Below are 17,406 nucleotides of genomic sequence, written 5' to 3' on the forward strand. Positions count from 1 at the left end.
TGAAGCTCCAGTCTGCAGCTAGACCCTTCTCCTCCAGTCTGCAGCTAGACTCCTTTGTGCAGCTAGACCCTTCTCAGATGATTCCCTTCTGTCATGGGAATTTCCTGTGACATCACCAGCTAGCAGCTATACATAAGAAATGCACAGCGTGAATAACTTTGCAAAATTGATAGGTCTGACATTCATTACACAAAATAAGTATATCCCACAAAGAGTAAACAAGGTTACTGCATTAAATACTTCACAAATAAAATCTGACTTTGGTATATTATTTAATAAGTACTAACGCTTTAGTTAATAACAACTACGTTTGAGCCTAGCGAATTGCCGTAGAGGGTTCGGTTCTACTTGCATAATTTCTTCCATGTTACACCCAATACATCAGTTGCTCATTGGATGCGTCGCACGCTGCAGTTCTGTAATTGGCTGTAACACTCTCTGTCACCTGGTAGCTGGTTTGACAGCTACAAACCAAAATATGGCGTCGTCCATGACAGATGCAGACGCATTGGGTGAGATGCAGTATAATGATAGACCCTAAAGTATAGCAGTTATGGTGTAAATTAACAGTCAACTTTTTTTTGCAGAGGTATCACGAGGGAAACGCGCCGCTATTTCAATTGCTTTGGTAGCCGCAGTTTTGGGGGTGCCCCTGTGGTGGAAAACAACTGAGACATACCGAGCCTCTTTGCCCTATTCAGAGATTAGTCGTTTGGACACCTTGCGGGTGAGATTATGAATATTTTGTTTGGTGACTAGTTCAATTCCTTAGATTCCTTTTCATTTTATCCTCTTTATAGATTTATACTATTGCAACTTATACCAGTGACAGTTCTTACTGCTAAAGTGTCTGCACATCTAACCCCATCAAAATCCCATACAAAGAGGGATTTACTATAATGAATGACAGGGTGAAGATGGCATTTATAGAAAAGATGGGAGTTTGCCTTTCTTCGTTCTTTCCTAGCTGTTTAGGATATGTATTGTAAAGTGTTACTTTTGATCAACAAGGGTGAATGTCAATAGCAGGTGGAATCTTTAAAGTATCATAAATGTACAGTTTAACACTTTTACCAGGTGTAACAATTACAAGTAAAATTATTATATTAAACAGTCTCAACTTGGTTGATTAGATTTTTAGTGCAGTTTCTTTTAAGCTTTTTTTTCTCTTTTGTACTTGTTTCCTTGTCAAGAAATTTCATGCAAATGGAAGATTGTCTCTTGTGTTATTGTAGATGATATTAGTTTAGTTGTTCCTGATTGCTACATAAAATGATAGCGCTGTGCTCTTCAGCCATCATGTTGTTGGAAATTAAAGCTGCTGTTGAGTTAAAGGGACAGTCAACACAAAAATTGTTTTTGTTTAAAAAGATAGATAACTCCTTTACTACCCATTCCCCAGTTTTGCACAACCAACATTGTTATATTAATATACTTTATAACCTCTAAATTTCTGCCTGTTTCTAAGTCACTGCAGACAGCCTCTTATCACATTTTTTTTATTAGTGCTAGTTCATGTGAGCCATATAGATAACATTGTGCTCACGCCTGTGAAGTTTTAAACAATAACACATTTGGAGTTGACTGTCCCTTTAAAGGAACATTAAACTACTGTGTACAACTACAGTATTATGGTTACAACTCACATGCTTTTTGTTTTCTTCCTATACCTGCAGCTCTTTTAGAGCCGTTCTCTTATTTTAACCCATTACAGAAACTAATTGGTAAAGCTCTGCACCTTTATACTGGACGCTGCCATCTTGTAACGCACGTATTGTTGCATCTTGGGATAGAAGCAGTTCGCTTTTAAAAATCAGCTTTTTAACAACCGTACCTTGCACTTTGGTTAACTTGTACAATAGAAATCAGAAAAAACCCTCAGGAATAATATAGAACAATGCAGCCAGTGCAAAGAGCTACAGCTCCTGCTCTGTATTGCGCACTTTAACCCAAAGTGCACAATATTGCTTGTCAAGAAGACAACAATAACTGATCTATGAATGTGCATCACTTCTGTCACACATTGGGGAAAATATTTAATCTCCAAGATGGCAGCACCTAGTGTGAAAAAGCAAAGCTTCACTAACCAGTACTTATAAAGGGTTAAAATAAGAAGTTTTGAAGAAAGCTGCAGGCACAAGAGGAAAAGCAATAGCTTGGCGAGTCGAAACAATCCTACTGTAGTTGTACCCAGCACTTTAATAAACTGTAATAAGAAATAACATTATTGGGTAATATGTTCATTCCTGCAGATATGGTATCTATGATGCATACGGTATAAAAAAGGCTTAAAGGAACATTCAACATCAAAATTGTTATTGTTTAAAAAGATAGATAACGCCTTTGTTACCCATTCCCCACTTTTGCACAACCAACATTGTTATATTAATATACTTTATAACATTGAAACCTCTACAGTTCTGCCTTTTTCTAAGCCACTACAGACAGCCTCAAATCACATTCTTTTTTTTATTAAGTTTTCACAACGGGAGACTGCTAGTTCATGTGGGCCATATAGATAACGTGCTCTCTTCCGTGGAGTGGTGCATGACACTGCACTAATTGGATAAAATGCAAGTCAATAGATAATAAATAATTAAATAAATAAATAGCCATGTGGTCAGGGGGCTGTCAAAAGATGCTTAGATACAAGATAATCACAGAGGTTGAAAGTATAACCACGTTGGCTACGCAAAACTGGGGAATGGGTAATAAAGGAATTATCTTTTTAAACAATAACATTTTTTGAGTTGACTGTCCCTTTAAATTAATTTCCAAAGATGTTTTGTTTTTTACTTTTCCTTGCTCAGCTCCAGCTGACAGTTCCTATAGAAGTTATATTTACCAAAGGAACACTAACTGTGGAACAGCAAAGAAAACTCCCTGTTTCTGACATAAAGGAGAAGGAAACTGTGCTAAATAGTGAGTATTGTGTGGAGAATGTTACAAAGACTAAAGGTAAAACAGAATATGCGGTTTGTGCAATAAATATGCATTGATTGATAATCTTTGAGCTAAAACACATTTTAAAAATAAAACCATTTTTATGATACCCTGTATTTCATCACCAGAGAAACTTTTACATTAATCTAGATATACCTGCACATAAAATGTGTGGCTGTAGCTGTTTCATATTTATTTTTCAGCCACTATCTTAAAGTTGACACTGGATTTTATCTGAGTAAAATCCATTGATAATAGTGAAGCAAAAAAGATGTGGAAAACATACAACAAAGAGTAAACATCTAGTAACCTTTTTAAAACACACACAAAATAAGAGAGAGAATATAGATGATAGACTAGTCTTTTTAAAGTGTACACAAGGTTAGACTGAGATTAGAGTTAGACAAAATAAATAAAAAAGATTTAAAAATAAATAAATTAATTGCTAGTATAGATTCGCTGCCTCCTAAACAAGGCATCAGGCTTCATCCCAGGGGATGTCTAACTCTGTAGTAAATTGACAAAATGTTATAGGTATAGGTGTGCGTGTACGTAGGAATGTATATCCCATACCTCACTAGCTCATGGACTCTTTCCACTATGATAGAAATGAATTTATCAGGTTAAGTTCTTACATAAAATATGTTTTTTTATATATATATATATATATATATATATATATATATATATATATATATATATATATATATATATATATATATATATATATATATATATATATATATATATATATATATATATATATATACTCCAAGTAAGTGCACTCGCCAACCCAAACACAGACCAGGGTGCTTAGCAGGATATTCAATCAGGGTAAAGATAAGCACTCACTGGATTTAAATACAATATTATTTATTGGTAGTGACGTTTCGGGGCATTCACCCCTTCCTCAGACAAGGGGGGGGGAATGCCCCGAAACGTCACTACCAATAAATAGTATTGTATTTAAATCCAGTGAGTGCTTATCTTTACCCTGATATTATATAACACATATTTTATGTAAGAACTTAACCTGATAAATTCATTTCTATCATAGTGGCAAGAGTCCATGAGCTAGTGACGTATGGGATATACATTCCTACCAGGAGGGGGCAAAGTTTCCCAAACCTCAGAATGCCTATAAATACAGCTCCCACCCCACACAAACCTCAGTTTAACGTATAGCCAAGTAGTGAGGTGTAAAAAGGAGTAAAAAAAAGCATACAAAAAGAGGAACTGGATAAAAATAATGCGCTTATATACAAAAAAAATCATAACCACCAAAAAAAGGGTGGGTCTCATGGACTCTTGCCACTATGAAAGAAATTAATTTATCAGGTAAGTGGTTACATAAATGATGTTTTCTTTCATGTAAGTGGCAAGAGTCCATGAGTGAGTGACGTATGGGATATAATATCCAAGATGTGGCAATCCAGAGAGTCACTAGAGAGGGAGGGATAAAATAAAAACAGCTATTTCCGCTGAAAAAATTAAATCCAAATAATTGTTTTCTTAAATTTAAAATAACTCAAATCATAGGCAAAGGAATTAAACTGAGACAGCTGTCTGAATAACTTTTCTACCAAAGACTGCTTCTGAAGAAGCAAATACATAAAAATGGTAAAAATGTAGTAAATGTATGCAAAGAAGACCAAGTTGCTGCTTTGCAAATTTGATCAACTGAAGCTTCATTCTTGAAAGCCCAAGAAGTGGCAACTGATCTAGTAGAATGAGCTGTAATTCTGAGGCGGAGACTGCCCCGCCTCCATATAAGCTTTGTGAATCAAAAGTTTTAACCAAGATACCAAAGAAATGACAGAGGCTTTCTGACCTTTCCTGGAATCTGATAAAATAACAAATAGACTAGAAGTCTTTCGGAAATCCTTAGTAGCCTCACCATAGTATTTCAAAGCTCTTACCACATCCAAAGAATTTAGAGATCTCTCAAGAGAATTCTTAGGATTAGGACACAAAGAAGGAACAACAATTTCCCTACTAATGTTGTTAGAATTCACAACCTTAGGCAAAAATGTAAACAAAGTCAGTAAAACCGCTTTATCTTGATGGAATATCAGATAAGGAGACTCACAAGAGGGAGCCGACAACTCAGAAACTCTTCTAGCAGAAGATAGCCAAAAGAAATAACACTTTCCAAGAAAGTAGTTTAGTATCCAAAGAATGCATAGGCTCAAAAGGAGGAGCCTGCAAAATCCTTAAAATCAAATTAAGACTCCAAGGAGGAGAAATAGACTTAATAACAGGTTTGATACGAACTAAAGCCTGAACAAAACAGTGAATATCAGGAAGTTTAGCAATCTTTCTATGAAATAAGACAGACCAAGCAGAGATTTGTCCCTTCAAAGTATTTGAAGACAAACCCTTATCCAAACCATCCTGAAGAAACTCAATTTTTCTTGGCATTCTTTTAGAATTCCTCAGATTTTACAGAGGATTACTATGAAATATAGGTTTTCCAAACCCAATAATAAATCTTCCTTGAAACAGACTTACAAGCCTATAACAGTCAGAGAAACCTCTATGACTAAGAACTAAGCGTTCAATTTCCATACCTTCAAATTTAGAGATTTGAGATCCTGATAGAAAAACGGCCCTTGAGACAAAAGGTCTGGCCTTAAAGGAAGTGGCCAAGGCTGGCAACTGGACATCCGGACAAGATCCGCATGCCAGAACCTGTGAGGCCATGCTGGTGCTATCAAAAACACATGAGATTGTTCCATTATGATTTTGGAGATCACCCTTGGAAGAAGAACTAGAGGTGGAAAAATTTAAGCAGGTTGGTAAAACCAAGGAACTGCTAAAGCATCCACCATCTCTGCCTGAGGATCCTTGGATCTGGAAAGATATCTGGGAAGTTTCTTGTTCAAACAAGAGGCCATCAGATCTATTTCTGGAAGACCCCACATCTTTACAATCTGATGTAACACATCTGGATGGAGAGACCACTCCCCCGGATGCAAAGTCTGACGACTGAGATAATCCGCTTCCCAATTGTCTACACCTGGAATATGAATCTCAGAAATTAGACAAGAGTTGGACTCCGCCCAAGAAAGTATCCGAGATACTTCTTTCATTGCTAAAGAGCTGTGAGTCCCTCCCTGATGATTGACATATGCCACTGTTGTGATATTGTCTGTCTGAAAACGAATGAAAAGTTCTCTCTTTAATAAAGGCCAAGCCTGAAGAGCTCTGAAGATAGCACAGAGTTCTAAAATATTGATTGGTAACCTCACCTCTTGAGGTTTCCAAGCCCCTTGTGCTGTCAGAGACCCCCAGACAGCTCCCCAACCTTTAAGACTTACGTTTGCTGAGATCACAGCCCAGGAAAGACGAATAAGAGGCCCCTTGAACAATACGGTGATGGTCCAACCACCAAGACAGAGAGATTTGAATGTTGGGATTTAAGTATATCAGTTGTGATTATCCGAGTATAATCCCTGCACCATTGATTCAGCATGCAATGCTGCAGAGGTCTCATATGATATCGAGCAAAGGGGATCGCGTCCGATGCTGCAGTCATAAAACCGAAAACTTCCACACACAGCCACTGAAGGGAACGATCAAGACTGAAGGTTTAGACAAGCTAAAACCAATTTCATTTGCTTCTTGTCTGATAAAGACAGAGTCATGGACACTGAATCTATCTGGAAGCCTAAAAAGGTGACCCTTGTTTGAGGAATCAAGAAACTCTTTTGTAAATTGATCCTCCAACCATGCCTTTGAAGAAACCACACTAGTTGTTTCGTATGAGATTCTGCTAAATGAAAAGACTGAGCTAGTACCAAGAAACAAAACGCCTGCTCCCTGATTACAGATAGAAGGGCACAAAGAACCTTCAAAAAGATTATTGGAGCTGTCGCTAGGCCAAATGGAGGAGCGACAAACTGGTAATGCTTGTCTAGAAAAGAGAATCTCAGAAACCGATAGTAGTCTGGATGAATTGGAATATGAAGATAAGCATCCTGTAAGTCTATTGTGGACATAAAATGCCCTTGCTGAACAAAAGGCAGAGTAGTCCTTATAGTCACCATCTTGAAAGTTGGGACTCTTACAAAATGATTTAAAAGTTTCAGATCCAGAAATGGTCTGAAAGAATTCTCTTTCTTTGAGACAATGAATAGATTTGAATAGAACCTCAAACCCTGTTCCTGTAGAGGAACTGGAGCAATCACCCCTGAAAGCTCAATCTGAAACACATTTCAGAAAAGCCTGAGCCTTCACAGGATTTGTTGGAACATGAGAAAGAAAGAATCTTCCCACGGGAGGTCTCATTCCGAAACCTATTTGATACCCTTGAGACACAATATTCTGAATCCACTGATTCTGTACAGAACCTGACCAAATTTCCTGAAATAATTTCAATCTGCCCCCCACCAGCTGAACTGGATTGAGGGCCGTACCTTCATGCAGTCTTGGGGGCTTGATTTGTTTTTTTTTATTTTTTTATAAGGCTTGGTTTTATTCCAATTTGAAGATGGTCTCCAATTGGAACCAGAGGCCTTAGGGGAAGGACTAGACTTGTGTTCATTTTCGTTCCTTTCGTCAGAATAAGGATTAGGAGCCTTAAATTTACCCTTAGACTTTTTATCTTGGGGTAAAAAAAAAAAAAAACTCCCTCCCCCCCCCCCAGTGATAGTGGAAATAATAGAATCCAATAGAGAACCAAATAAATTCTTACCTTGGAAAGATAGAGATAGTAATCTAGACACCATGTCAGTATTCCAAGATCATCATACATGATACATCGATCGTAATAATGTCAAATTTAGCATCACAAATGAAATGATTAGCATGTTGAAGCAGAAGAATAATGTTAGACAAATCAGAATATTCTACCTGACGAGCTAAACTGTTCAACCAAAAAGTTGAATCAGCAGCCACATCAGCCATAGAAATGGCAGGTCTAAGAATATAACCAGAATGTAAATAAGCTTTTCTTAGATAAGATTCAATCTTTCTATCTAAAGGATCCTTAAAAGAAGTACTATCTTCCATAGGGATAGTAGTACGTTTGGCAAGAGTGAAAATAGCCCCATCAACCTTAGGGACTTTTTCCCAAAACTTGGTAAAGGATACAACTTCTTAAACCTATAAGAAGGATTAAAAGAACATCCAGGCTTAGACAATGCATTAGTAATCATATCAGAAACGGCATCCGGAATAGGAAAAACCTCAGCCGCAACCTTAGGAGGTTTAAAAACAGAATTTAAACTTTTACTGGCTTTATCAAGAGGACTAGACTCTTCAATACCCAAAGTAACCAGAACTTTCTTCAACAAGGAATGAATATAATCAATTTTAAACAGATGGGAAGATTTGTCAATTTCAGGATCCTCTGAACCAGAGGAATCCTCATCAGCAGAGGATATTTCAGTATGCTGTTGGTCAATACAAAGTTCATCAGAATTATGAGAAGTTTTAAAAGACCTTTTACGTTTATTTGAAGGCGGAATAGCAGACATAGCCTTATCTATAGCTGCAGCAATATCATTCTTAACATCTGCAGGAATAACAACAGACAATGTATTAGTACTAATAGAAACATTATCAGCATGCAAAAGCTTGTCATGACAGATGTCACATAATTGGGCTGAAGAAATAACATCAGTTAATTTACAACAGACACACCTAGCTTTGGTAGAACTGTGTTCATGCAGCATGGTTTCTACAGCGACATCAAAGGCAGGATCAGACTGAGACATCTTGCAAAATGTAAAAAGAAAAAAACAATTAAACAAAATATCCAATTCCTTATATAGCAGTTTCAGTAATGGGAAAAAATTCTTATGCTAAAGTAAGATGCAAAAAAAAAATAAGCATCATAGCTCTTAAAAATATAAAGAGAACCAGAAGCATTAAAGGAAGAGGGGTAATATACAAAAACAATTGGCGCCAAGTATGACGCATGACGCAAAAGAAAGTGAAAAAATTTTTTGGGCGCCAAAGCTAACACCAGAAAATGACACAACTCGCGTCATAACAAGTGCGACTTTGCACCAAAATAACTCACGTCAACAAAGATGCAGGAAATTACGAGACTTGCTTCACCTTCGATGCAACTTTGTGGCAAAAAATTGTTTTCGCCAAAATCGACGCCTTAAAAAACAGCATTTTACATCATTGCGAGCCTAGTTTGCCCACGAAAATTTGGAAAACAAAATCAAATTGAAAGAACTGGAACCCCAGGTAAGAAAAAATTAACTTGCAAGGTAATTGTAATAGATTATACAATTATATATTGTAAGCTCTTATCTGTGTGTCTATTTATAACTCTGCCCTAGAGGTCATAGTCACCATTTGAATTGGAAATATCATTCATACTTAAACCTTTATTGAAAAAACATAGAAAAGAAAAAAACTACACACATACAATAGCTTAAGCTAATGTTAAAAACACTAAACTATGTTGAAAGGTCAAATTTCCATATAATTCCTTAAACTCACTCTAAAACTTAGATTTGTAACAGTCAGCAGTAACCAAGAGATTATAAATAAAGCCCTTACAATCCGAGGGCTGTAGTTAAGTTTTTCCTTTATTATTATTATATTGCTGGCTGATATCTAAAGTGAGTTTACAGATAAAATGTTTATAACAACATGATTTAGCAAATTAAAACACAGGAGAGACGAAGCTTCTCCAAAAGGACCCCTGACGCGCCTTTCACAAAAAACGCTTCCTCAGAGGAAACGCACGTCAGGGGTCCTTTTGGAGAAGCTTCGTCTCTCTTTTGTTTTAATTTGCTAAATCATGTTATAAACATTTTATCTGTAAACTCACTTTAGATATCAGCCAGCAATATAATAATAATAATAATAAGGATAAACTTAAATACAGCCCTTGGATTGTAGGGGCTTTATTTATAATCTCTTGGTTACTGCTGACTGTTACAAGTTTCAGACTGAGTTTAAGGAATTATATGGGAATTTGACCTATCAACATAGTTTAGTGTTTTTAACATTAGCTTAAGCTATTGTATGTGTGATTTTTTTTTTTTCTTTTCTATGTTTTTTCAATAAAGGTTTAAGTATGAATGCTATTTCCAATTCAAATGGTGACTATGACCTCTAGGGCAGAGTTGTAAATAGTTTATAATATAGCTTACTATATACAATTGTATAATCTATTACAATTACTTTGCTAGTTGTGTTCTGTTCTTTGCTCTATATCTGTGGCAGGTGATCAATTCTAATATATTAAGATTTATCTTACTTGTAATAATATATGTATCACCTGTTAATTAATACTCTAGCCCTCCCCCACCCTTTACTTTAACCTAAGAAAAAATTTAAATCTTCACAAACATAATTTCCATACTGAAACTGATAGTCTGCAAAAAAGGGAAATATACATGACTCATGGCAAATATAAGCAAACACATATATTTAAAACTTTACAATATAATATAAAGCGCCAAACATAACGGAGAGTGTCTTAAAAAAATGATACATACTTACCAGAAGACACTCATCCACATATACCAGACTGCCAAACCAGTACTAAAAAATATCAGCAGAGGTAATGGTATAGAAGTATAACGTTGATCTGAAAAGGGAGGCAGGGGATGAATCCCTGCAACTGATTACAGAGAGCCCTTGAATAGATTTCCCATGGGTGAAACCATAAAATCACCAGGCAATGCTCCCTTCACATCCCTGTGATAAACACTGTACTCTGAGAGGAATTTACTTCAGAATGCTTAGAAGCGCCTATCACAGAAGAAATCAAGCACAATTTCACCACCTCCATAGGAGGCAAAGTTTGTAAAAACTGAGGTATGTGTGTGGTGGGAGGTGTATTTATAGGCATTTTGAGGTTTTGGGGAACTTTGCCCCCTCCTGGTAGGAATGTATATCCCATATGTCACTAGCTTACAGACTCTTGCCACTTACGAGAGAGAGAGAATGAGAGAGAGAATAAGAATGAGAGAGAGAATAAGAATGAGAGAGAGAATAAGAATGAGAGAGAGAATAAGAATGAGAGAGAGAATAAGAATGAGAGAGAGAATAAGAATGAGAGAGAGAATAAGAATGAGAGAGAGAATAAGAATGAGAGAGAGAATAAGAATGAGAGAGAGAATAAGAATGAGAGAGAGAATAAGAATGAGAGAGAGAATAAGAATGAGAGAGAGAATAAGAATGAGAGAGAGAATAAGAATGAGAGAGAGAATAAGAATGAGAGAGAGAATAAGAATGAGAGAGAGAATAAGAATGAGAGAGAGAATAAGAATGAGAGAGAGAATAAGAATGAGAGAGAGAATAAGAATGAGAGAGAGAATAAGAATGAGAGAGAGAATAAGAATGAGAGAGAGAATAAGAATGAGAGAGAGAATAAGAATGAGAGAGAGAATAAGAATGAGAGAGAGAATAAGAATGAGAGAGAGAATAAGAATGAGAGAGAGAATAAGAATGAGAGAGAGAATAAGAATGAGAGAGAGAATAAGAATGAGAGAGAGAATAAGAATGAGAGAGAGAATAAGAATGAGAGAGAGAATAAGAATGAGAGAGAGAATAAGAATGAGAGAGAGAATAAGAATGAGAGAGAGAATAAGAATGAGAGAATAAGAATGAGAGAGAGAATGAGAGAGAGAGAATGAGAGAGAGAGAATGAGAGAGAGAGAATGAGAGAGAGAGAATGAGAGAGAGAGAATGAGAGAGAGAGAGAATGAGAGAGAGAGAGAATGAGAGAGAGAGAGAATGAGAGAGAGAGAGAATGAGAGAGAGAGAGAATGAGAGAGAGAGAGAATGAGAGAGAGAGAGAATGAGAGAGAGAGAGAATGAGAGAGAGAGAGAATGAGAGAGAGAGAGAATGAGAGAGAGAGAGAATGAGAGAGAGAGAGAATGAGAGAGAGAGAGAATGAGAGAGAGAGAGAATGAGAGAGAGAGAGAATGAGAGAGAGAGAGACTGAGAGAGAGAGAGAAAGAGAGAGAGAGAGAATGAGAGAGAGAGAGAATGAGAGAGAGAGAGAATGAGAGAGAGAGAGAATGAGAGAGAGAGAGAATGAGAGAGAGAGAGAATGAGAGAGAGAGAGAATGAGAGAGAGAGAGAATGAGAGAGAGAGAGAATGAGAGAGAGAGAGAATGAGAGAGAGAATAAGAATGAGAGAGAGAATAAGAATGAGAGAGAGAATAAGAATGAGAGAGAGAATAAGAATGAGAGAGAGAATAAGAATGAGAGAGAGAGAGAGAATAAGAATGAGAGAGAGAGAGAATAAGAATGAGAGAGAGAGAGAGAGAGAATAAGAATGAGAGAGAGAGAGAGAATAAGAATGAGAGAGAGAGAGAGAATAAGAATGAGAGAGAGAGAGAGAATAAGAATGAGAGAGAGAGAGAGAATAAGAATGAGAGAGAGAGAGAGAATAAGAATGAGAGAGAGAGAATAAGAATGAGAGAGAGAGAGAGAGAATAAGAATAAGAATGAGAGAGAATAAGAATGAGAGAGAATAAGAGAGAGAGAATACGAATGAGAGAATACGAATGAGAGAGAGAGAGAGAATGAGAGAGAGAGAGAATGAGAGAGAATGAGAGAGAATGAGAGAGAATGAGAGAGAATGAGAGAGAATGAGAGAGAGAATGAGAGAGAGAGAATGAGAGAGAGAGAATGAGAGAGAGAGAATGAGAGAGAGAGAATGAGAGAGAGAGAGAATGAGAGAGAGAGAGAATGAGAGAGAGAGGGAATGAGAGTGAGAGGGAATGAGAGTGAGAGGGAGTGAGAGTGAGAGGGAGTGAGAGTGAGAGGGAGTGAGAGTGAGAGGGAGTGAGAGTGAGAGGGAGTGAGAGTGAGAGGGAGTGAGAGTGAGAGGGAATGAGAGTGAGAGGGAATGAGAGTGAGAGGGAATGAGAGTGAGAGGGAATGAGAGTGAGAGGGAATGAGAGTGAGAGGGAGAAAAACCACAACAAATAAATATCTTTGGGTACAAAAGCACTCTCACCAAACTGGTCAGGTAGGCACCAGGGTGCAAAAATAGGAATAATAGATTAGCAAGAAATAAGCACTCTCTGGTTTTGAAAAACAAATTAGTATATTTTACTAGCATGATGTTTCGAGGTATTCACCCGTTCCTCAGACAAATACAAAGTGAGCAGTGAAAATATTTATACAAAATACAGTCAAAAAAGCCCTCCCCTCATTAGTGCAACAAATCACAAATAGAGCCACCTGATTGGTGGTTAAGGACACTCCCTAAATCACGTACATAAATCAGTCAATTAATTACCATCCCAAAAGATATGTGCTCAAGTGTAATTACTAGCACCATATTTAAAGCAGTATCACGTTATAACAAAACAGAACTATAGCATATGGCGTCATTCCTAAGTATATATAAAATCTAATAGCATAACCATCAATAATCGTCATATCTAGGATAAGAAAAGAAAACAATAAAAACCAAGTAATAATAACACAGGAAAAGCCTATTATAGCATAGCGTATACGGTGTTTCAACCGTTGTATCACAAGGTGAATACTTAGGGTGTATTAGGAGAAAATCAGATATAATGAAAGGCATTATATGCAGCAATATGGGACGTATGAAGCATACTAAGGACCAGTATTAGAGGCTGTGTATGTAGAGAATATATATATATATATATATATATATATATATATATATATATATATATAAAATATATATATACGTGTTAAGGCTGTAAGTTACCAGTGTCTTAATGGTCACACTTGGTTGCAGCACACGCATCTCCATAATGGCGGTGAGATGCCGACATACGCTGGCCATAAGGGGGCGGGACCTGAAAACAGGCAGAAAATGTCACTCAGGAGGTGTGTATACTAACAGGGCTAATGATAGGCTCTAAGCAAATAGAGTGAGTAAAACGCCCACAAATAGCAATGTAGGTATGGCAGCAACACATTACAACTTTTTGTGGTTATAAAACTCGCAGGCCACGTTTATTGTGGCAACACAAGAAACTCACTGAAACAGCACAAATAACATGAACCCGGGGGCGGCAATTAGGATGGATATATATATATATTTATCTATAATACATAGTCCTGATGACCCCCACGCCTGGCTCTAGCGTTACAAGGTCACCCAAAGCAGGCACAACACAAAGGGATTTTTGCAGAAAAGCCTTTCATGTGAATAAACACACGAAAAAAACAAGTGCCTTGCCCAAACATTTCGGCTCTCATAGGAGCATTTTTGAATGGAGGCCGTGTAGACGTAACCAACAACATACAAACCCTTACTTAAATACCTCCTACCTAATGCATAAACAGGTGTCAGCTGTCTTCAGATGCAAGCTGACGCACGCTAATCAGAACCAGACACGCACCGCTTACTTAGGCGCCAAAAGATGAGGTCATTGTCGAGCGCCGGTCGAAACCACCGACCACGTCACCAGTTGCCATGGTGATGGTGTACACAAGGCACTTGGTAACGATACGTCACTGTGTCAGGCGAAGAAAATGCTTCTTTGCCTTGGGCAGCCATGTGTGCTTATCATAGCAGTGGACAGGATCGTTGAACACCAATAAGTCCAGTAGATTGTTTGCCCTCTTGTAAACCGACCTTGGTGGTAGGGATTTTTAAAACGGGAGATTGGTGTTTTCAGATAATATGCTCCAATTATAGTAAAGGCTAGAGTCTTAGAGCCTGGAGTGTAAGTAGTGCTGAAATTCAGGCGATTGTCATCAGCACCTGCTTGTCTTCTAGTGGTTAAACCCTCCTTGGTCCATTGTTCTGCCGTTCTACATTGTTGTGTAATTAACTCAGATGGATACCCCCGTTGGAATAACGGTGTGACATTTCAGTCAATTGGTTCTTTTTGCGGTTGTCGTCTGTGTTGTTACGTACGACCCACAGGAGCTGCGAAGAACTGACCCCTTCTCTCTGAAATCTAGGGTGGAAGCTACTATAGTGTAAGATAGAATTCTTATCGGTAGCCTTCTGGAATAGAGTGGTCTGTAAGGTATACCTCCTCCTCTGTACCTTTTAAAGATTTCTAAATCCAAAAAGTGTATCTTCTTAGTGTCACATTCCATCTTAAATCTAATCGTGGATTTTAAGGTATTCAACTTCTCAAACCAAATATGTAAGGTGTCTATGGTGTCACTCCAAATCAAAAACACATTGTCTTCCATATGCACACAAGATCAATTGATTGACAAAGGATATGACTGGACAAGAAACTGGTTCACTTATAGGAGATTACATACCTACATTACCACTCATGTGCATAAACCCAACATGGTTCGCCCACCCACTAACATGGAGAAATTATACTTATCTAGCTCACCTGTAAGACACTCCCTTTCCATTATCTATAAAACTATAATCCAGCCTCCTCCCAGGCAACTTACCATACTCTATTGAGATGTGGGAAAGGGAGCTAGGAATAATCATTCTTTCGCAAACAGCGGCTAATATATTTTTAAATACTAAAAAATTTTCTACCTCAGCTTCCATCCTTGAAATTTACTATAAAATCCTACATTGCTGGTATTGAACTCCCCGAAAACTACATCAACTGTTTTCAAAAACTAGCAATAGATGTTGGAGGTGTGGACATGTGGGGAGTGGAATGGGGCACATGTGGTGGTGTTCACAAATTAATCACTACTGGTATGATGTTATTCGAGAGGTAGAATATATCCTGCAAATAAAAATACCCTCAGATCCCCAGATCTGTTTGCTTAATAAATCCATCCAACTACCCTCTAAATATCTCATTCCCTTATTTCGGATATTTATCAATAGTGTCAAAATCCTAATAGCTAGAACATGAAAGTCCAAAGATATCCCTTCATTAGCAATGTGGAGAAATAAAGTTACGGAGCTGTTGGGACTAGAGGAATATACTGCATATAAAAATGGAAATACAGATTGCTTTCAAATACTACAATCAATTTGGGACGAGTACATTAAAAATAAAGCACACATTTCTAACGATGCTAGAAATTAGTGGGAGATAATGCTGGAAGTCACACGTGCTATTTTTGTGACTTTACTATACCCATACATAGTGTTAAAGTTTAGAAACTGAGACCGGACACACTCCATTAATTGTCGTGCCTTATGGTTATATCCTGTTTTCTTTGTTTTACTCAAAACCTAAGAGATTGTATCAATATGTTGTAAGTTTATTTCTTGCTGTCTCAAATTGACATTTGATGTGAGATTGTTGCAATACATATACAGATTCTCTTTCAATAAAAAGAATTTAAATAAAAAAACACATTGTCTATATACCGACGATACAGTTTGATGGGATTCTGCTCAGAGAAGATATTATCCTGCTCATACATAGCCATGTAAATGTTGGCATACGATGGGGCCATATTAGACCCCATCACCGTGCCCATGGTCTTCAAAAAATATTCATGTTCAAATCTAAAAAAATTCTTCTCCAAGCAGAACTCCATCAGTTGCAACAGGAATTCAACTGGGGGTCTCACATAATGTATATTGTTAGCATCTTTCTCACCATTTCAATACCATGGTCATGAGGAATGACAGTGTACAGGCTTACGACATCCATCGTAACTAGGATGTCAATGTCCTGCACACTGTCCAGACCTTTTATCAGGCCGATAAGTTCAAATGAGTCCCGTAGGTATGAATTGTTATTCTGGACAACCAGCTGCAAGAAAAAATCAATATATTCAGCCAAAGGCTGTAGAAGAGACCCCCTGGCAGAAACAATGGGTCTGCCAGGGGGGCTCTCCAAAGATTTATGTATCTTCGATAGAAGATATAAAATTGGGCACACCGGGAAGTCAACAGTAAGAAAACCAAAGACGTCGTCCTCTTTTTTTTGTTGTTTATAGTTGGTGGTAGGATTAGTTGCAAGTTTGCGGTAGGTAATACCATCCAGTAATTGCCTGTAGGCCTCCTGTCTATAGCTGTTATAGTTAAAGGGACAGTCTACACCAGAATTGTTATTGTTTTAAAAGATAGATAATCCCTTGTTTATCCATTCCCTAGTTTTGCATAACCAACACAGTTATATTTATATATTTTTTACCTCTGTGATTATCTTGTATCTAAGCCTCTGCAGACTGCCCCTTTATTTCAGTTATTTTGACAGACTTGCAGTTTAGCCAATCAGTGATGGCTCCCAGGTAACTTCACGTGCACGAGCACAGTGTTATCTATACGAAATATGTGAACTAACACCCTCTAGTGGTGAAAAGCCTGTTAAAACGCATTCTTAAGAGGCGGCCTTCAAGGTCTAAGAAATTAGCATATGAACCTCCTAGGTTAAGCTTTCAACTAAGAATACCAAGAGAACAAAGAAAAATTGGTGATAAAAGTAAATTGGAAAATTGTTTAAAATTACATGCCCTATCTGAATCATGAAAGTTTTTTTTGGACTAGACTGTCCCTTTAAGGATCACCGTGACCCCACCCTTATCGGCAGGCCTATTGATTATGTCCTTATCCAAGGATAGGGATTTGATTGCATCCCTTTCAGCCCTGC

At 37.4% G+C, this 17,406-nt stretch overlaps 1 protein-coding gene across 1 annotated transcript in view; it reads left to right on the forward strand.

Moving 5' to 3' along the window:
• Positions 1 to 467: 467 nt before the first annotated feature.
• The window catches only part of PIGS (phosphatidylinositol glycan anchor biosynthesis class S), a 66,412-nt gene continuing 49,473 nt past the window's right edge, over positions 468 to 17,406 (forward strand). Inside the window, exons 1-3 of the mRNA XM_053706200.1 lie at positions 468 to 512; positions 588 to 727; positions 2,811 to 2,922. Of these exons, the coding sequence (XP_053562175.1) occupies positions 479 to 512; positions 588 to 727; positions 2,811 to 2,922 (286 nt within the window). The 5' untranslated portion in view covers positions 468 to 478. The remainder of the gene's footprint in view (positions 513 to 587; positions 728 to 2,810; positions 2,923 to 17,406) is intronic.

This window comes from Bombina bombina, chromosome 3 (assembly GCF_027579735.1).
Source record: "Bombina bombina isolate aBomBom1 chromosome 3, aBomBom1.pri, whole genome shotgun sequence".
Lineage (NCBI taxonomy): Eukaryota > Metazoa > Chordata > Amphibia > Anura > Bombinatoridae > Bombina > Bombina bombina.